General features: G+C 45.5%; 1 protein-coding gene across 1 annotated transcript; it reads left to right on the top strand.

Moving 5' to 3' along the window:
- Positions 1-226: 226 nt before the first annotated feature.
- Positions 227-14796, top strand: LOC140202263 (endonuclease domain-containing 1 protein-like). Its single transcript, XM_072267147.1, has 2 exons — positions 227-682; positions 11359-14796. The coding sequence occupies exons 1-2, from the start codon at positions 374-376 to the stop codon at positions 12088-12090; spliced, it is 1041 nt and encodes a 346-aa protein (XP_072123248.1). The 5' UTR covers positions 227-373; the 3' UTR covers positions 12091-14796.
- The last annotated feature ends 6027 nt before the right edge of the window (positions 14797-20823 follow it).

The raw sequence follows: 20823 nt of genomic DNA, 5'->3' as shown, positions 1-20823 counted from the left end.
TTATTTACATACTTCAATAATAAGTTTACTTTGAACTTTGATGGCCTCCTCACTGGGACAGTGATGCATAAGGAAGCACTGAAGTCACTCCCCAAAGCCGGCCCCAGTTGCATGGGCTCAGCATTTTCAGCAGACCGGGCAGCAGAAATCTGCTGACTTTGCTCACGTCAGCAATCACTATTCTCGGAAGGAACAGTGAGTTTCTTCCCTCTCGCCATATAAAACTAGAACAGAGGAGCCTGAATGAGTGGCTCACTCTGCTTTGTGCTCCCTCATTCCAGAAGGTTCCGTCTTGCAGAACTTACCCCCGGGAAACTGCAGTGACACAGATCGTCGGCTTGTCAACCACGGGTTGAAGCCCCCTCTGCTCAGCATGGCCATTGGGCTCGGCGCTCTGGTCTGGTTCCTGCTCCTGGCTACCTCCCACCCAGGGACAGTGCAGGGGACGGTGGTTCAAAACTTCCAGGAATGTCACTCTTTCTTCAAGGACGGGATCCCACCGCAGGGATTCGAAAACATGGGCAACCTGGTCAGGATCTGTCAGATGAAGGAGAACCGCTATCACTTCGCCACTTTGTACCGGACAGACCTGAGGATCCCAGTCTACTCCGCCTACACGTATCTGAGGGCCAGGGACATGGTGGAAATTCAGAGACCCTGTGACTGGTTTTATGAGCCTCAGGTGAGATACAGCAGCAGCTAAGGTTTGTGTCCCCATGGGCATCGTTTTTTTTTGCATACAAAAGCGCAGTCAAGGAGAGGCACGGTGGAACCGTGAGTAGAACCATTGCCTCAGACTGCCAGAGACTCGGGTTCGATCCAGATTCTGCCGATATCTGTGTGGAGGTTGCTTGTTCTCCTTCCAGCCACATTATTTCCTGCAAGTTTCTGTTTTCCCAAGACGTGCAGTTATGTAGAGTCACAGAGCACTGCAGAAGCAGAAACAAGAGCAGGACCTTGAGCCCATCGAGTCCATGCCAAGCTACCTGACCATAAGACCATAAGATACAGGAGCAGAATTAGGCCATTTGGCCCATCAAGTCTGCTCTGCCAGTGGTTGATCCATTTTTCCTCTCAAGATCCTGTCTTTCCCCCACATCCCTTCATGCCCTGACCAATCAAGAACCTATCAACCTCCGCCCTAAATATACATAAAGACATGTCCCCCACAGCTTCTGGCAATGAATTCTATAGATTCACTGCTCTCTGGCTAAAGATATTCCTCCTCATCTCCATTCTAAAAGGACGATTTTCTATTCTGAGGCTATGTCATCTGGCCTTAGACTCTCCCACCATAGAAATATCCTCTAACATCCACTCTATTGAGGCCTTTCACCATTCTATTGGTTTCAGTGAGGTCCCCCCTCATTCGTCCATCCCCATCAGGTGGTTGTCCAGTCTCTATAACCCTCCTATTCCCATCAGGTGGTTGTCCAGTCTCTATAACCCTCCCCATCCCCATCAGGTGGATGTCCAGTCCCTATAACACCCTCATCCCCATCAGGTGGATGTCCAGTCCCTATAACACCCCCATCCCCATCAGGTGGATGTCCAGTCCCTATAACCTCCCCTATCCTCATCAGGTGGCTGTCCAGTCCCTATAACACCCCCATCCGGTGGATGTCCAGTCCCTATAGCCTCCCCCATCCCCATCAGGTGGATGTCCAGTCCCTATAACCCCCCTATTCCCATCAGGTGGATGTCCAGTCCCTATAACACCCCCATCACCATCAGGTGGATGTCCAGTCCCTATAACCTCCCTGTTCCCCATCAGGTGGATGTCCAGTCCCTATAACCCCCCTATTCCCATCAGGTGGATGTCCAGTCCCTATAACACCCCCATCACCATCAGGTGGGTGTCCAGTCCCTATAACCTCCCTGTTCCCCATCAGGTGGATGTCCAGTCCCTATTACTCCCCCATCCCCTTCAGGTGGATGTCCAATCCCTATAACACCCCCATCCCCATCAGGTGGGTGTCCAGTCCCTATAACCCCCCTATTCCCATCAGGTGGATGTCCAGTCCCTATAACCCCCCTATTCCCATCAGGTGGATGTCCAGTCCCTATAACACCCCCATCACCATCAGGTGGATGTCCAGTCCCTATAACCTCCCCCATCCCCATCAGGGGGCTGTCCAGTCCCTATAACACCCCCATTCCCATCAGGTGGATGTCCAGTCCCTATAACACCCCCATCACCATCAGGTGGGTGTCCAGTCTCTATAACCTCCCTGTTCCCCATCAGGTGGATGTCCAGTCCCTATTACTCCCCCATCCCCTTCAGGTAGATGTCCAATCCCTATAACACCCCCATCCCCATCAGGTGAGTGTCCAGTCCCTATAACCCCCCCATCCCCATCAGGTGGCTGTCCAGTCCCTATAACCCTCCCCATCACCATCAGGTGGCTGTCCAGTCCCTATAACCCTCCCCAGCACCATCAGGTGGCTGTCCAGTCCCTATAACACCCCCATCCCCATCAAGTGGATGTCCAGTCCCTATAGCCCCCCTATCCCCATCAGGTGGCTGTCCAGTCCCTATAACACCCCCATCACCATCAGGTGGCTGTCCAGTCCCTATAACCCTCCCCATCACCATCAGCTGGCTGTCCAGTCCCTATAACCCCTCCATCCCCTTCAGGTGGATATCCAGTCCCTATAACCCTCCCCATCACCATCAGGTGGCTGTCCAGTCCCTATGCCCCTCCATTCCCTCATCAGGAAATTCTCAAAGCTCTCTGCTTATTTCAAGGGCAGAATTCCCACCCTAAACCTCACCTGTGCAGATTCGACATGACATGACATGACCTCTAAAGATCTGAGAAACTTCTACAGATGGAGAGTGGAGAGTATCCTGACTCTTTGCATCCTGGTCTGGTATGGAAACACAAATGGTCAGGATTAGAAAGGTTACAGAGAGTTGGGGATCCAATCCAGTCTATCACAGCCAAAGCCCACCCCACCTTTGAGTACATTTACAGGGATTGCTGCCACAAGAAAACAGCATCCATCATCAAGGCATCCCACCATGCCATGCTCTCTTCACACTGCTACCTTGGGCAGGAGGTACTGCAGCCTTAGGTCCCACACCACCAGGTTCAGGAACAGCTATTGCCCTTTAAACATCAGGCTCCTGAACCAGTGTGGACAACTTCACTCACCTCAACTCTGAACTGATTCTACAACCTGAAGACTCACTTTCAAGAACTCTTTACAGCTCATGTTGTCAGTACTGTACTATCTGTATTTGCACAGTTTGACTTCTTTTCTACATTGATTGTTTATCAGTCTTTTTTCTTAAAATTCTCTTGTATTTCTTTTTTCCCAGTCAATAACTGCAAGAAAATGAATCTCTATTTAGTATATGGTAACTTTGAACTTTGAGAAGATCTCATTACTGATCTGCGACAAGTTGAGTCAGGAAATACAGAGACTTCCTCTGTATGTGTATGAGACAGCAAGAGAAATTTTGTGTGTGTGTGTGTGAGTGAGAAAGGGAGTTGGTGTGTGTATACGTGTGTACATGCGTGCATGTGTTTGTGAGTGTGAGTGTGTATTTGTGCGTGTATGTGTGACAGTGTGTGTAATAGTGTGAGTGTTGTTGTGTACTGATCAGCTAGGTCTTCTACTATACAGTAACCAACTGCAAAAAATTCAGAGTGGATCAAATGATAGGCTTATTTATTATTTACTTACAAGGTAAGTCTGCTTCCCTATATTAAGTTAGTAGCTCAAATAAACCACTTTTACAGAGACCAGTAATTAGGTTGTTCCATTCCATAACATTTCTTCCTTATCTGGAACCATCTCTGGTTCCTGGCATCTATTCGCCAATCAGTCTAATTGCCTTTAGAGGCTCCTTCCCCCATGACAGCTCTGTCTTCTTTTACTCTGTTGTCAAAACATTCCTGCCATAAACATACATCTTGATATAAAACACATACAGACTTCTTGTAAGCCTCCGTCCAAACTAGCAAAGCACTCTGAAATCACACAGGTTCCATTTTGTCACATTGCATTTTACAGAAGTTATAAATTGATAAAGATTTCAAGGTTACTGATATACTGTATTTCCACATTTGCCCTCGTTTGTCAGATCATGATAATAAAATTATCTCCAATACACAACTGTTAAGGTATGAGTACAGTAATCAAAGTGATTTTAAACATTACTATAATGATATAGTCTCAGAACTTCAGTTAGGCAAAATCCATTTTTCTAGTCCACACCGCCAGATACCTATTTTCAATATCCTCTCCTTTTTAGTCCTACTATACTGCACAAAATTCACAAAACAATTACAGCTATTATTATTGTACCAATGATTATACCATAAGGTAGAATAGTTGCCCACCATCCCCTTCCTAGAGAGTTATAATTGTGAAACTGATCTCCCATTGTTTGGTGCCCTCTTGGATTGAACACAAAGTGAGTTATGTCTTCGGATTCATCTGGTATGTAAATACAATGTTCTTGTCCAATCAGGACACACTTGCCTCCTTTTTTGGATAAAACAAAGTCCAAAGCCCTTCGGTTTGCAATGCTATTGTACAGACCACCGTCGATTCTGCCAACAATTTAGATATTGTTTATTCGATCAAGAGCATGTGCAGTTTCACTTGTTAACTTTTTCCAGTGCTGGTGCCATGTTAATCAGTTCCCGTGCTGCTTTACCAGTTCCATAGGCAAATGTTACCTTTCCCCAAGGACAAGAATGACTCTATTTACCCAGGGCTTAGCATTGTCGTATGGAGGTATATACCATCCTCTAAATCACTTGTTTCCAAATTAATATCCTCATCTTCCCCCAGTGACATTCTTGCGCTGAAAAGGGGAGCAAGGGGGTCTGTGTTTTTGAGTCCTATCATGTACCGAACATTTCCAGGGCAGCAGGCTTGGACCAAATCGAGTAACAATTCATCTCTGTTTCACTAAAGGGTACGGGTAAAAGGGACTCACCCATTTCTACAAACCCAGCAGCTTGAGATATTGGTCCTGTTTGCATGTCGTAAGTCATTCGTAGGAAAGCACTCAAGGCAGTTACACCTGTCAGAGAAAGGACACGTGCTAATCCAACTGCTGTCATTAGGACTTTGTGTTTTTTACATCGTTATGCACTTCTTACAGTCAGAGGCATGAACTGGTGACGGCTTTTCTCTTACCTTGATCGTTGTATTGGTAACCAGCAACATTTGAAATGGTTCTTCAAATAATTATTTCTTTCAAATGTCTGTATCACCACGAAATCTCCAGGCTCGATGTTGTGGGACTTATCGTCTGCTGCTGCTTGCTGGGCTTCCTTTAACTGTTGATGATATTTGGTTTTTTTTTAGAGTAATGCAACGGCTCAGAATCCAGGTTATTTACATCCATCTGCTTAACTTCCCATGGCGTATCTGTGTTACACAAGGGCCATCCCATTGTGATTTAGTGTAGGGACAAGCCAATGGTTCTACTAGCAATAGCTTGAAAAGTCATCAGAACCAAAAACAGAACCTGTTTCCACTTCAGTCCTGTTTTCTCATACATTTTACTAAATTTGTTTTAATTGTTCATTTCATCCTTTCCGCTAGGCCTGCTGATTGAGCTACAATGGAAATGTTGATCCACCTGTAAGGCCTTGCATATTAATTTAATGACTTTACCAGTGAAACGGCTACCATTGTCTCTAGATTGTGTCCAGGTGATCCCAAATTGCGGGATTATTTTCTTTAACAAACATTTCGCCACTGTAACTGCATCATTTGTTCAACAAGGAAATGCTTCAACCCATCGTGAGAAGACATCTAAAATGACTAATACATATTTAGACCCTTCCCATTGAGGCAGATCAGTAAAGTCCATCTGTAAGTGTACAAAGGGGCGAACTGATGCCAGGGTATGAACCCCTGATTTCCCTGATTCTGTAAAGCTCAAGTAATACATTGGCTATAGATTTGTTCTGCAACTTGAAATATTGCTTCAATCCGAGTCTTAATCAACGACAGGGATAGGGTATGTCCGAGACAATGAACTTCTGGTCATATAATCTGCTTTGATACTTTATGGTCTTTCTTAGTTAGTTTATGTAAAAGGTGAGGCAGTCCTGCTCACCAGCTCCCTTGCTTGGGGAAGTCGACAGGAGGTTAATGATGGACTGTATTAGAGTCGAGTCCCTGGGAAACTCCTTACCTTCCTTCATTTGCAATTTACATGCCAAAACACTGATTGCATTAAACTCAAAGTCAATATGTCAAAAGTATTGAGTAAAATATTTTATTGTTCTATAAAAGAAAGCAGTCTTGTTAGTGATGCAAACACGAGAAAATCTGCAGATGCTGGAAATTCAAGCAACGCACACAAAATGCTGGTGAACGCAGCAGGCCAGGCAGCATCTATAGAAAGAAGTACAGTTGACGTTTCGGGCCTCCTCTACTGTCAAGGTGAAGCCACACTCAGGTTGGAGGAACAATACCTTATATTCCGTCTGGGTAGCCTCCAACCTGACGGCATGAACATTGATTTCTCTAACTTCCGTTAATGCACCTCTTCCGCTTCTTACCCCATCCCTTATTTATTTATTTATTATTCCTCCCCCACCCCTTTTCCTCTCTCTGTCCCTCTCACAATCACTCCTTGCCTGCTCTCCATCTTTCTCTGGGCTCCCCTCCCCCTTTCTTTCTCCTTAGGCCTCCCGTCCCATGATCCTCCCCCTTCTCCAGCCTTGTACCCTTTTGCCAAACAATTTTACAGCTCTTAGCTTCATCCCTCCCCCAACTGTCTTCTCCTGTCATTTCGGATCTCCCCCTCCCCCTCCCACTTTCAAATCTCTTACTATCTCTTCCTTCAGTTAGTCCTGACGAAGGGTCTAGGCCCAAAACGTCGACTGTACTCCTTCTCATAAATGCCTCCTGGCCTGCTTTGTTTTACCAGCATTTTGTGTGAGTCCTGTTAGCGAAGCAACTTTTAGGATTTAACCCAAATATTCCAAACTTCGCAAAATTGTTAATTGAAATTCCCAATTTAACTGTCTATCAATGAGCAATTTCCCCAAATCCTATTTCCCTCAGAAATGTGGACATAGCATAGCTGAAATACAGGTGCTCAACTTTCCATTTTCTTAACCTAGATTCCAGATGGCCAGTGTGTAATCAGAGTTTCTCTAAATCAATCACATGGAAAACAGATAAAGAAACACAACTCAAAAACCACAGACAAGACAGAACAAAATCCATGCTTGTACCTTTCTTCCTCCAGAACCTTCACAAATAACTGCAAAGCTGAAATGAACAGTGAATTCTCAGGTTTCACACATTTTACAAGTAACCATGGAGGGAAAAACTGCTGCATGGGGGTCCTGACATATTAACACATTTTTAAAACACAAAAGCGAATTCACTCCAGAATAAATTATTTCACTCTGGTCTAAAGCACAAGATTAATTGCTTTGCTTTTTTCCCATATCCCTCTCCCGCTCTGTCTGCCTGTCTCTCTCTCTCTCTCTCATGCTCCAACCATTCACGCTTTAAATCATTCCAGAAAATTTCTAAAGGTTAAACCATTAACAGGCTTTTCAGTTACAATCAGACAAAATTGAGGAAATAAGTTATTTTTAATACTTTAAGATAAAGAAATGTTCTAAGTTATTTATCATGCACAATTAAACATTACCAGAGAGCAGATTGTGCATTGCTCTCTTGAAACAGCTCTATAAAATCTTCCCCGGGTACTTATATCCTCAGCAATATCCCCCATCTGCCATGGCCCAAACGGAGTAGTGTATGTTATATTTTGGTTTAGGGTTCCTTCCCCTGCTCCACCCTCTCTGATAGTAACTGGGGGCAGGGGCAATCATGCGGACGGTAACACAGGATCTTCTTGGTTGTATGTTGGCTGGGGGCCCTCAGAAGGAGAGTTCTCATCATAACCATATCTGATCATCCTATCTGCTAAACCACTCCAATTCATATTTCCATATTCACCTTGCTGCCCTCTTCCAGATCCAAAAGCATATATTACTCCTCTCTGTGCAGCAAGTTGGCTCTGCAGCTTTTGCATCTGTTAAAGAGTTTGTATGATCTCCAGTGTTGCATTACTTTTCATGTACCGATTTCTTGTATCACATTCATAGCTGTCTTTAAGTCACTACACTGTTTCTTCAGCCCCTCCACTCTGGTCTCAGCTACCGGGCTGCTTCCTCCTGTTTATTCCTTTCTTTAACCAGCTTTTCACACTGGAACTGAAACCGATACATACAGTAAGTCAAATCCATACTCCCCTGCGTCTACAAATCGTTAAGTTTTTCTTTTTGGATCAGCAAAAGTATCACCATGCCCCATCTTTTACTTTATTTTTTTTTGTACTATTTACGTTTACCAATATTCCACCAACTTACTAGTTTTCACAACAGTGCCTTGTAGAGTTTAATACATTTCAGTATTTAGTTCTGCCACCCTTTCATTATTGGATGGTTTACGAATTTGCTTTCTCATGTTACCTCAGTAAAATTCCAGACAACACTAACACTAGGCCAACCTGAGTAAGTGTTTCCTACACTGAACCATTCAATTTGTTTGCTCACCTTTTTCCACATGTTTCAGACGCTAAGTTGACATGAATTATTCACCTTTTTTATTTCTCAAAGTAACTGTTGTCATGCCAAATGCATTGGAATCAGAGTGAGAGAAACTGATCCACACAAGGCCATAGCTTTGATCACAGTGTATAGGGCAAAAGGAAGACAGAACTGAAGTCTGGCTGCCAATAGGGAGAATCTGCAGAAGTGAAAGTAACTTTCTTTTTTTGGCGATTGCTACTTTTGAGCAGGTTTACCCCAGACAGTCCCATCCTCGGGATTCTCTCAGCCACTGTCACACCTAGTCAGGCGATTCTTGGAGGAACTTCCAAATTCTGTCATCTACCATTCAGCTAGGTCTTCTAATTTACAGTAACAAACTTCAACAAATTCAGAGTGGATCAAATTATATGCGCATTTATTACTTGCAAGGAAAGTCTACCTCCATATGTTAAGTTGGTAGGGAGCTTTAATCTTATAGCTCAAATCAAACCACTTTTATAGTTTTACAGGGACCAGTAATTAGTTTGTTCTGTCCCATAACATTCCTTCCTTACCTGGATCTGTCTCTAGTTTCTGGCATTTCTTCTCCTATCAGTTCATTTGTCTTTATAGGCTTCTTCCCCCATGACAGCTCTGTCCTGTTTTTCTCTGCCGCCAAAACATTCCTGCCTTAACCATACACTTTGATATAAAACACACACAGATTCCTTGTAAGCCTCTTTCCAAACCTGGGATCACACAGGTTCCATTTTGTCACATTACACTTTACAAAAGTTATAAATTCATAGGAACTACAGGATTGCAGAGTGTGTGTGTGTGTGTGTGTGTGTGTGTGTGTGCGCGAGAGAGAGAGAGAGAGAGAAAATACATTTGTATGTGTACGTGTGTGTGAGAGAGAAAGTGTGCGTGTGTGTGTATCTGAAAGAGAGCGAGAGAGGAGAGTTGGTATGAGTGTGTGTGTGTGAGTGAAAGAATGAGTGTGGAACACTTTGTATGTGAGTGTAAGTTTGCATGTATTAGTGTGTGTAAAGGAACTAACTGTTTATAAATTGGTTGAAAACTGAACAGTTTAGAGACAGGAGACTGCAGATATTGGAATTGGGACCAACGTACATTCAGTGTCAGTGTTTGAAATATTCTAAGAGCGATATACTTGTACATAGTAAGGAAAGTCATGGATATTAGATTCATGCAGGAAAATGACACAGAAATGAAAGATCACCCATAGTCTTACTGAATTTTATGACAAGTGTCACGAACCCCGTGACGGGAATAAAGAACCAGCAGAGATGGAAAATACTTTGGAGTCTAGTATTGCTATAAACTAATAATATTTATTAATAAGTATGCAATACCATAAATATCAACGTAAATAAATCAAACAGGTTAGCAATGATTATATATAAGCAGGTAAATCAGTAAGTGTGGAAATAGATGTATGAAAAAACCAAGCTTCTTTAAGTCTAGGGGTAAAAAGACACAGTCTTACGATGTTGAGTAAAGTTCAGTTCAGTTCAGTTCGTGGTATTTAGTCGAGTAGCGATGGAGAGAGAGAGAGAGTGAGTTGAGTCTTCAGGTGAGCTGTTGCTGTCAATCTTCTCGTCGTCCTGTGAAATCTTTCACAAGTCACCAACTGTGACTTTAACAAAGGGGACTGGTTTCCTGTGGTGGAGCTATCACTCCGGCAAGGGTGGACACATGGACAACTCCCCACCAGTCAACACCTTGTCCTTCACTGGCAGAGCAATTGGATCGATCCGCCTGATCGATCTTCCAAAACCCACTTTCTCTGCAGGCACAACAATGCTCATTCAGTGTCCAGATCATGTGTCAAAGGTCTGTATCATCTGACCTCCTATTTATTTCCCTGTGCTGAGCATCACCTGTCATTCAAAGAGTCCCTCCTTCCTTTGTCTGTGAGGACATGCAAGCAGGCAACAAGTCCTTGAAAGTAACATCAATAATGTGTTGTCGGTCACCATAGCAACCTTCGAGCTGCTCAGTGTTATCTCCAAAGTAAAACTCCAAAGTTACCTCTTGTGCCCTGACGTGACAGTCCAACCGTTAATCTTCGTCTCTCTCTCCCTCTCTCTCTCTCTTTTCAAAACAAACCATCGATGATAAATGACTCTCTCTGTCTCTCTTCAAACAGTTAACAGAGACACTCCTGGATCCCTCACACTTAATTATGTCTAGTTTTACGCTAAGTGTAACACCCTTACTCTTTCATGCTTTTCCGACACCTTAGAACTCATCTTGCTAACGGCTGCTCAATGCAACGAATCCGGGGCAGAGCGGCTGCTCGGGGCGCACACTGCCTTTTATCGCGCACTGATTTTATCGTGCACTGCCTTTCTTCGTCACAGTGAAAACACCTTCTGAAAGCAAAAACAGGGTACTAATGTAGGTCTTTCGTAACAGTGAGGTTTCGTAAAGCGAACGTTCGAAAAGTGGGGGACACCTGTATATATATATGACCCTCTGCCTGTTCCCATGGGCAACGAGTGACCCACCACCATCGGCTCTTATTGCCATAAACATCCCCATCTCCTCACCTCCGTCTCATACCACTGGTCACTGAGTCCTCCACTGATGGGAACTACTAGAAAACTAGTTAAAACTAGTCATACAGAGGACCAGAAGTGATCTTTGGGCAGGTTACAATCAGTCCTTGTTCACCACTAGCCATGAGTATCCATAACCCCTGATCCCTTGATTGAGGAACTGAAGTTAATTGAGACCTCTCTTAGCTAATTTTATAAATAGTGAATATTTCCTGTTGACTAATTTCTGCTGGTTTTAGATTGATGATCCGACTGCCAGTCCTGAAATGAAATCCAGCAAGAACAAGAACAGTACAAAACAAGCAGTGGACACAGATTATGAAAAATCAGGTTATGATCGAGGACATCTGTACCCGTATACCTTCAATGCACAAGATAGTCCAGAAGCCAGCTGCACCCTCACTAATGCGATCCCCCAGACAGGTGATGATAATAAGAAATGGTATCATTATGCGGAGAGATGCATTAAAGATTTGGCGAAGACCTGCTCCAACGCTGGCAGCTGGATGTACGTGGTAACGGGCTCTGCTAAATACACAAGGAGAAAAATGAAGAATAAGGTTGAGGTGCCTGGGCTGATCTGGTCAGCTGCTTGCTGTACCTCATCAGGGAGGCTGGATGTGCTTAGTTCACCTGAAGAGATGGAAGTAACCCCAGTGAATACCCAGAAGGACTTCTCCATTGCATTCATGAAAGAGTTGCTGACTGGTAAGACTGTAACCAAAATGACAGTATTGCAGCTGGAGAGTAAACTGAAAGTGAAGATCTTTAACCAGTGCAGGGGAACAAGTCAAACTGATGAAGAGGAGAACTATCAAGAGGTGAACGCTTTGCTAAAAGAAAAATGGTGTGAGATTCCGGAGCTCGAAAAGGATTCAGAAAGGAATAGACTGAGTTGGCTAAGAAAACTGGTGGAAGAGCTCAAGAGGGCATTTTTGGCATTTCTTGAATATTTTCTACCGCAAGACTAACAGCAAGTTATAGTTGCTTCTCCCTTCCCCCTGCTCTTCTTTTCCATTCCCCATTTGGCTCCCCTCTTACCCGCTTCTCTTCACCTTCCTCGTGTGTCCCTTCTCCTTCTCTTTTTCCCATGACCCACTCTCCTCTCCTAACATATTCCTTCTTCAGTCCTTGGAGTAGAAATAGGCCATTCAGCCCATTGAATCTTCTCTGCTATTCCATCATAAGAACATAACAAATAGGAGCAGGAATAGGCCATCCGGCCCATCGTGCCTGCCTCGCCATTCAATAAGGTCATGGCTGATCTGTCCATAAACTCAGCTCCATCTACCTGCCTTTTCCCCATAACCCTTAATCCCCCTACTATGTAAAAATCTATCTAACTGTATCTTAAATATATTTAGTGAAGAAGCCTCAACTGCTTCCCTGGACAGAGAATTCCACAGACTCACCACTCTCTGGGAAAAACAGTTTCTCCTCATCTCCGACCTAAATCTTCTCCGCTGAATCTTGAGGCAATGCACTCTAGTTGTAATCTCACTTATCAATAGAAACCACTTTACTACTTCTATCTTATCTATCCCTTTCAAAATTTTGTATGTTTCTATAAGATCCCCTCTCATTCTTCTGAATTCCAGAGAGTATAGTCCCAGGCGATTTAACCTCTCCTCATAGGTTAACCCCTTCATTTCTGGGATCAACCTGGTGAACCTCCTCTGCACTGCCTCCAAAGCCAGTATATCCTTCCTCAAGTATGGAGACCAGAACTGCACACAGTACTCCAGGTGCGGCCTCACCAGTACCCTGTATAGTTGCAGCATGACCTCCCTGCTCTTGAATTCAATCCCTCTAGCAATGAAGGCCAACATTCCGTTTGATGTATTAACCCTTCAACCCCATTCTTTGCCTACTGACACAACCGATCGACAGACGACACAATAGCCACAGCTCTACACACTGTCCTTGCACATCTGGAGAAACATAGGAACACAGAAAGCCTACAGTACAACACAGGCCCTTCGTCCTACAATGCTGTGCCAAATATGTACTTACTTAGAAATTATCTAAGGATGCTTATGTGAGAATGCTGTTCTTGGTGTAAAGTTCAGCATTCATCACCATAATTCCCGCCAGGCTTGACAAGAAGCTGAGACCTCAGCCTTCACCCTGCCTTGTGCAGCTGGATCCTGGACTTCCTGTCAGATTGTTGGCAGGTAGTAACAGTGGGCTCCCTCACTTCTGCCCCTCTGGCCCTCAACAAAGGTGCCCCTCAGGGCTGTGTCGTAAGCCCCTTCCTTTACTCTCTGTATACCCATGACTATATCGCCACCCACAGCTCCAATCTGCTAATTAAATTTGCTGACGACACTACACTGATTGGCCTAACCTCAAATAATAATAAGGCAGCCTGCAAGAAGTCATCACCCTGACACAGTGGTGCCAAGAAAACAACTTCTCCCTCAGTGTCACAAAAACTAAAGAGCTGGTTGTGCATTACAGGAGGAATAGAGACAGCCTAACCCCTATTGACATCAATGGATCTGGGGTTGACAGGGTGAACAGCTTTAAATTCCTCGGCATACATATCACCCGGCTGTGTGGTGAAAAAAGCACAACAGCGCCTCTTTCACCTCAGAAGGTTGAAGAGTTTAGAAGCAAATCCCTTCCCCTTTTTCCTTTAGGAAGGAAGATGAGAAAGGCCACAACAATCAGAAACAGCAGCTTCTGTCTTGAAATTAACAAAAAAATCTTATTAATAATTTTAAACTTTCTCATTTACAAAAAGGTGTACAGTTCTGGTCACCTAACTATACGAAGGAAATCAGTAAGATTGAAAGAGTGCAGAGAAGATTTACTGGGATGTTGCGGGTCTTCAGGAGTTGAGTTACAGGGAACAATTGAACAGGTTGGGACTTTATTCCTTGGAGCGTAGAAGAATGCGGGGAGATTTGATAGAGGTTTACAAAATTATAAGGGGTAAAGACAGAGTAAATGTGAATAGACCCTTTCCACTTAGATTAGGAGAGATAAATATGAGAGGACATGGCTTTAGGGTGAAAGGGGAAAGGTTTCGGGGGAACATTATGGGGAATTTCTTCACTCAGAGTAATGGGAGTGTGGAACGAGCTGCCATCTGACATGATAAATGCGGGCTCACTCTTAAGTTTTAAGAATAAATTGGATAGGTACATGGATGGGAGAGGTCTGGAGGGTTATGGACTGGATGAAGGTCAATGGGACTAGCGGAATAATGTTTTGGCACAGACTAGAAGGACCGAATGGCCTGTTTTCTGTGCTGTAGCGTTCTCTGGTTCTATGGTTCTAAGTATTGATGCAAATCTATGCATAAGGTCCATTGGGAAATGATTTCCTCCTGTAGATCTTATGTTTTTTGCTTTACAGATTTGATTTGTTGGTTTGTATGCAATCCAAGTTACATAAATGGATTTAATTATCGGATACTTCTTGTACACATCTTTAATGTAGTTTGCATGTGCTTTGAGTTACCCAGTTTGCATATATTTACAGATATACTGAAGATAATTTTGTCAATCAATTGCCAGTGTGTTTTGTTAGTTAATGTCTGCCTCATGAGCAATTCAGCAACAGCTGGACATTCAGTGTAACACAACGAAAGGCGGAGAGATCACAGATCATTAATAGTGAAGTTTGTAATCCATTGTGTGATTTTTCATCATATAAAAATCTGCAATATATATTCCTTGTGTTAATGTCTGCAAACGATCTTTGGCAGTGTTGGGGATCAAACCTGTCACACACAGGAAAGGCCAAGGCACCATAAAACCATGACTTAGAGTGGAAATAGGCCATTTGGCCCATCAAGTATGCTCCGCCATTCAGTCATGGCTGATCTTTCTCATTCCTATTCTCTCACCTTTTCTCTGTAACCCTCAACTCCCTTACCAATCAAGAAACTATTGACCTCTGCTTTAAATGCGCCCAATGACTTGGCTTCCACAGGCACCTGTGCCGATGAATTCCACAGATTCACCACCCTCTGGCTAAAGAAATTCCTGCTCATTTCCGTTCTAAAGGGATGTTCCTTTATTCTGATGCTGTAACCTCAGACCCTAGACTCTCCTACTAATGGCAACATCCTCTCTAAATCCACTCTATCCAGGCCTTCCATCGAACACAGGCTTTGAGTTTTCCAATGCTTCTTACAGGCTGATCTTTTCATTCCTGGGATCACTCTCAGGAACCTCCTCTGGACCTTCTCTATCTCTCCAATACCAGCTCATCCTTCCTTAGATATGGCCCAAATACTTCAAATACAGTCTGAGAAAAGCCTTATAAAGCCTCAGCAGCACATCCTTACTTCATGTTTGAGTCATCCCAAAATGAGTGCCAATTGGGTCCTCAAGTTAGAGAATAGAAAGATGAATGTTGCGTTGTCAAAGTCACTGGCAATTTGTCAAAGTGAGAATTCTCCACGTCAGGAAGAGCAAAGGACGCAGAACGGCTAAGATAACTGTGCCTCTCTGAGAGGGGTTGAGAGGGAGGGTGATGGGCTGATCCAAGGCAGCGATAGATGATCGAAGAGTCAGAGCAATGGCAGATACAGGAGTGGACTAAACTTGGACTGACAGAGCGTAGTACACTGGTCTAGAAATATGGAAGTGTAAAAGGTTGTCCTGGGAGAGGGAGAGGGAAAGAGGCAGAGGGGGTGGAGGGAGGGAAAGCAGGAGAAAGAGAGGGAAGAAGGTGGAGGTAGGGGAAGGGGACAGAGGTGGAGGGAGTTTGAAGGAGGTTCAGGGAGGGGGGGCGGTGGGGGAACGGAGGGAGAGGGAGGGGAGAGATAGGAAAAGGGAGAGAGTGGAAAGGAATGCAAAGGAAGATGGACAGAGGGAGAAAGAGGGGGACAGAAGGAGAAGGAGTGGGAGAAGGGAGGGGGAAGTAGGGGTGGGAGGGCGAGGGAGAGGGAAATGACTGATGCAGGGAAGAGAGGGACTACAACAGGCTGAAGTGCCACAGGGACACAATTAACAGGGCTGTTGCTGGTTCAGTCAAAGAAGGCACCATGGTGCTGTCGCTGTTAGTGTGAAGCTATTAATGCTCATGGTGTCAGAGTTCAGAGTTCAGAGTTCAATTCCGGCACCATCTGTACATTCTTCCTCTGTGCACACGGGTTTCCTCCAGGTGCTCGGGTTTCCTTCCACATTCCAAAGACATACTGATTAAAAGGGTTAATCTGTTATTGTAAGTATTCCGTGATTGGGCTAGTATTAAATAGCTGGATGGGCCGAAGGGCCTGTTCTGCGCTGTAATCGTTAAATAAATCAATAAGTAGACCTCTAGTGTGATCCCTGAGATTACAAGAGTTTCATCCCACATCACAGGGAGGCTGGTTGACCATTACAAATCTATAGACCAGTAACTGCAAACTGTAAACATCAAGAACTGTTATTTGTAAACAAACTGTGCAAATGCAGGTATAAGTAAATAGTAAAAAATAACGAGCATGAAATAACAAGATAAAAGACTCCTTCAATGAGTGTAGCTATCCATTTTTGTTCAAGATCCTGATGATTGAGGGGTAGAAATTGTTCTTGAGCCTGGTGATGTGAGTCCTGAGGCACTTGTACCTTCTACCTGATGACACCAGTGAGAAAAGAGCATGGCCTGGGTGGTGAGGATCATTGATGATGGATGCTGCTTTTCTAAGGCATCGTTTCATGTAGATGTGCTCAATGGTTGGGAGGGTTTTACCCATGATGTACCAGGTCGAATCCAGTACCTATTGTAGGATTTTCCACTCAAAGGCCTTGGGGTTTCCATACCAGGCCATAATACAGCCAGTCAGCACACTTTCCACCACATATCTACAGAAGTTTGACACATGAATACAGATGTGTCAGCTCCCTCACTAGCCACTTGCTTTAAGACCCTCGGGTGAAATTTGTCAGGACCAGAGACTTATCAGGCCCCAGCTCCAATGATTTGCTGAGTATCACAGCCCTGGTGATCGTAATGCTCTTGATTTCTTCCTTTCTTTCCATAAAAATAAGTGGAGCTGATGCAAATGACCAAGTTAATTAATCTGCCACATCCTTGCTTTCCATTATTAGTTCCCGACATATGCATAGTTAAGTACCTGCTGAGATGCAAAACAGAATTTTGGGTTGTTAATTGCATATATTCTCTGAAATTAAATGGACTATTGAGATGTTGTTGATTTAAAGAACTGCAGTCCATGAAAATTCTGTGTAGAGAGAGCTTCTGTTCTGCAAGCACATTTCCACATTCTGAAGACTAATTTCAATATTTGTAAGGAACATGACATCTGACTATGCATGTAACTGATTCAATAAGATGCTTGTTCCTTGAAATGGCATTCAGTGTGTGTGTGTGCATGGCAGTAACAGGGTATTCAGGGTGAGAGTGTGTGCTGGCCAGTAACAGGGTATTCAGGGTGTGTGTGTGTGCTGGGCAGTAACAGGGCATTCAGGGTGTGTGTGTGTGCTGGGCAGTAACAAGGTATTCAGGGTGTGTGCGTGTGTGCTGGGCAGTAACAAGATATTTAGGGTGTGTGAGTGTGTGCTGGGCAGTAACAGGGTATTCAGTCTGTGTGTGTGTTGGGCAGTAACAGGGTATTCAGGGTGTGTGTGTGTGCTGGGCAGTAACAGGGTATTCAGGGTGTGTGTGTGCTGGGCAGTAACAGGGTATTCAGGGTGTGAGTGTGTGCTGGGTAGTAACAGGGCATTCAGGGTGTGTGTGTGTGTGTTCTGGGCAGTAACAGGGTATTCAGGGTGTGTGTGTGCTGGGCAGTAACAGGGTATTCAGGGTGTGAGTGTGTGCTGGGCAGTAACAGGGCATTCAGGGTGTGCGTGTGTGTGTGTGCTGGGCAGTAACAAGGTATTCAGGGTGTGTGCATGTGTGCTGGGCAGTAACAAGATATTTAGGGTGTGTGTGCTGGGCAGTAACAGGGTATTCAGGGTGTGTGTGTGTGCTGGGCAGTAACTGGGTATTCAGGGTGTGTGTGCAGGGCAGTAACAGGGCATTCAGGGTCTGCGTGTGCTGGGCAGTAACAGCGTGTTCAGGGTGTGTGTGTGCTGGGCAGTCACAGAGTATTTAGGGTGTGCATGTGTGCTGGGCAATAACAGGGTACTCAGGGTGTGTGTATGCTGGGCAGTAACAGGATATTCAGGGTGTGTGTGTGTGTTGGGCAGTAACAGGGTATTCAGGGTGTGTGAGTGTGTGCTTATGTGTGTGCGTGTTCGTGTGTGTGTGTGTGTGTATGTGTGTGCTGGGCAGTAATAGGGCACTCAGGGTAGTTGTGTCTGCTGGGCGGTAACAGGGCATTCAGTGTGTGTGTGTGTGCTGGGCAGTAACAGGGCATTCAGGGTGTGCGTGTGTGCTGGGCTGTAACAGGGTATTCAGGGTGTGTGTGTGTGCTGGGCAGTAACAGGGTATTCAGGGTGTGTGTGTGTGCTGGGCAGTAACAAGGTATTCAGGGTGTGTGTGTGTGTGCTGGGCAGTAACAAGGTATTTAGGGGGTGTGTGTGTGTGTTGGGCAGTAACAGGGTATTCAGGGTATGTGTGTGTGCTGGGCAGTAACAGGGCATTCAGGGTGTGTGTGCTGGGCAGTAGCAGGGTATTCAGGGTGTGTGTGTGTGCTGGGCAGTAACAGGGTATTCAATGTGTGCGTGTGTGCTGGGCAGTAACAGGGCATTCAGGGTGTGTATGTGCTAGGCAGTAACAGGGTATTCAGGGTGTGTGTGTGCTGGGCAGTAACAAGGCATTCAGTGTGTGTGTGTGCTGGGCAGTAACAGGGCATTCAGGGTGTGCGTGTGTGCTGGGCTGTAACAGGGTATTCAGGGTGTGTGCATGTGTTGGGCAGTAACAGGGTATTCCGGGTGTGTGTGTGTGCTGGGCAGTAACAGGGCATTCAGGGTGTGTGTGCTGGGCAGTAGCAGGGTATTCAGGGTGTGTGTGTGTGCTGGGCAGTAACAGGGTATTCAATGCGTGCGTGTGTGCTGGGCAGTAACAGGGCATTCAGGGTGTGTGTGTGCTAGGCAGTAACAGGATATTCAGGGTGTGTGTGTGCTGGGCAGTAACAAGGCATTCAGTGTGTGTGTGTGTGCTGGGCAGTAACAGGGCATTCAGGGTGTGCGTGTGTGCTGGGCTGTAACAGGGTATTCAGGATGTGTGCATGTGTTGGGCAGTAACAGGGTATTCCGGGTGTGTGTGTGTGCTGGGCAGTAACAGGGCATTCAGTGTGTGTGTGTGTGCTGGGCAGTAACAGGGCATTCAGGGTGTGCGCGTTTGCTGGGCAGTAACAAGGTATTTAGGGTGTGTGTGTGTGTTGGGCAGTAACAGGGTATTCAGGGTGTGTCTGTGTGCCAGGTAGTAAAAGGGTATTCAGGGTGTGCGTCTGTGCTGGGCAGTAACAGGGTATTTACGGTCTGTGTGTGTGCCGGAGAGGAACAGGGTATTCAGGGTGTGTGTGTGTGCTGGGCAGTAACAGTGTATTCAGGGTGTGTGTGTGCTGGGCAGTAACAGGGTATTCAGGGTGTGTGTGTGCTGGGCAGTAACAAGGCATTCAGTGTGTGTGTGTGCATGGCAGTAAAAGGGTATTCAGGGTGTATGTGTGTGCTGGGCAGTAACAGGGTATTCAGGGTGTGTGTGTGCTGGGCAGTAACAGGACATTCAGGGTGTGTGTGTGTGCTGGGCAGTAACAGGGTATTCAGGCTGTGTGTGTGTGCTGGGCAGTAACAGGTCATTCAGGCTGTGTGTGTGTGTGTGTGTGTGTGCTGGGCAGTAACAGGTCATTCAGGCTGTGTGTGTGTGTGTGTGTGTGTGTGTGTGTGTGCTGGGCAGTAACAGGGCATTCACGGTGTGTGTGTGTGCTGGGCAGTAACTGGGAGTTCAGGGTGTGCGTCTGCGGGGCAGTAACTGGGCATTCAGGGTGTATGTGTGTGCTGGGCAGTAACAGGGTATTCAGGGTGTGTGTGTGCTGGGCAGTAACAGGACATTCAGGGTGTGTGTGTGTGCTGGGCAGTAACAGGGTATTCAGGCTGTGTGTGTGTGTGCTGGGCAGTAACAAAGTATTTAGGGTGTGTGTGTGTCTTGGGCAGTAACAGGGTATTCAGGGTGTGTGTGTGCTGGGCAGTAACAGGGTATTCAGGGTGTGTGTGTGCTGGGCAGTAACAGGGCATTCAGGGTGTGTGTGTGTGCTGGGCAGTAACAAGGTATTCAGGGTTTGAGTGTGTGCTGGGTAGTAACAGGGCATTCAGGCTGTGTGTGTGTGTGTGTGTGTGTGTGTGTGTGTGTGTGTGTGTGTGCTGGGCAGTAACAGGGTATTCAGGGTGTGTGCGTGTGCTGGGCAGTAACAGGGTATTCAGGGTGTGTGTGTGCTGGGCAGTAACAGGGCATTCAGGGTGTGTGTGTGCTGGGCAGTAACAGGGCATTCAGGGTGTGTGTGTGTGCTGGGCAGTAACTGGGCATTCAGGGTGTGGTTGTGCGGGGCAGTAACAGGGCATTCAGGGTCTGTGTGTGCTGGGCAGTAACAGGGTATTCAGGGTGTGTGTGTGTGTGCTGGGCAGTCACAGAGTATTCAGGGTGTGCATGTGTGCTGGGCAGTAACAGGGTACTCAGGGTGTGTGTGTGCTGGGCAGTAACAAGGTACTCAGTGTGTGTGTGTGCTGGGCAGTAACAGGGCATTCAGTGTGTGTGTGTGTGCTGGGCAGTAACAGGGCATTCAGTGTGTGTGTGTGTGCTGG

Source organism: Mobula birostris, chromosome 8 (genome assembly GCF_030028105.1).
Source record: "Mobula birostris isolate sMobBir1 chromosome 8, sMobBir1.hap1, whole genome shotgun sequence".
NCBI classification, from domain to species: Eukaryota; Metazoa; Chordata; class Chondrichthyes; order Myliobatiformes; family Myliobatidae; genus Mobula; species Mobula birostris.
Note: the sequence above shows the minus strand (reverse complement) of the source record. Positions and strands in the feature narration are given on the sequence as shown.

Excerpts from the sequence above, each read along its gene's own strand:
- LOC140202263 (XM_072267147.1), top strand. The coding sequence starts at position 374 with ATGGCCATTGGGCTCGGCGCTCTGGTCTGGTTCCTGCTCCTGGCTACC. Across the intron at positions 683-11,358 it reads ACTGGTTTTATGAGCCTCAG|ATTGATGATCCGACTGCCAG; the intron begins GTGAGATACAGC and ends TGCTGGTTTTAG.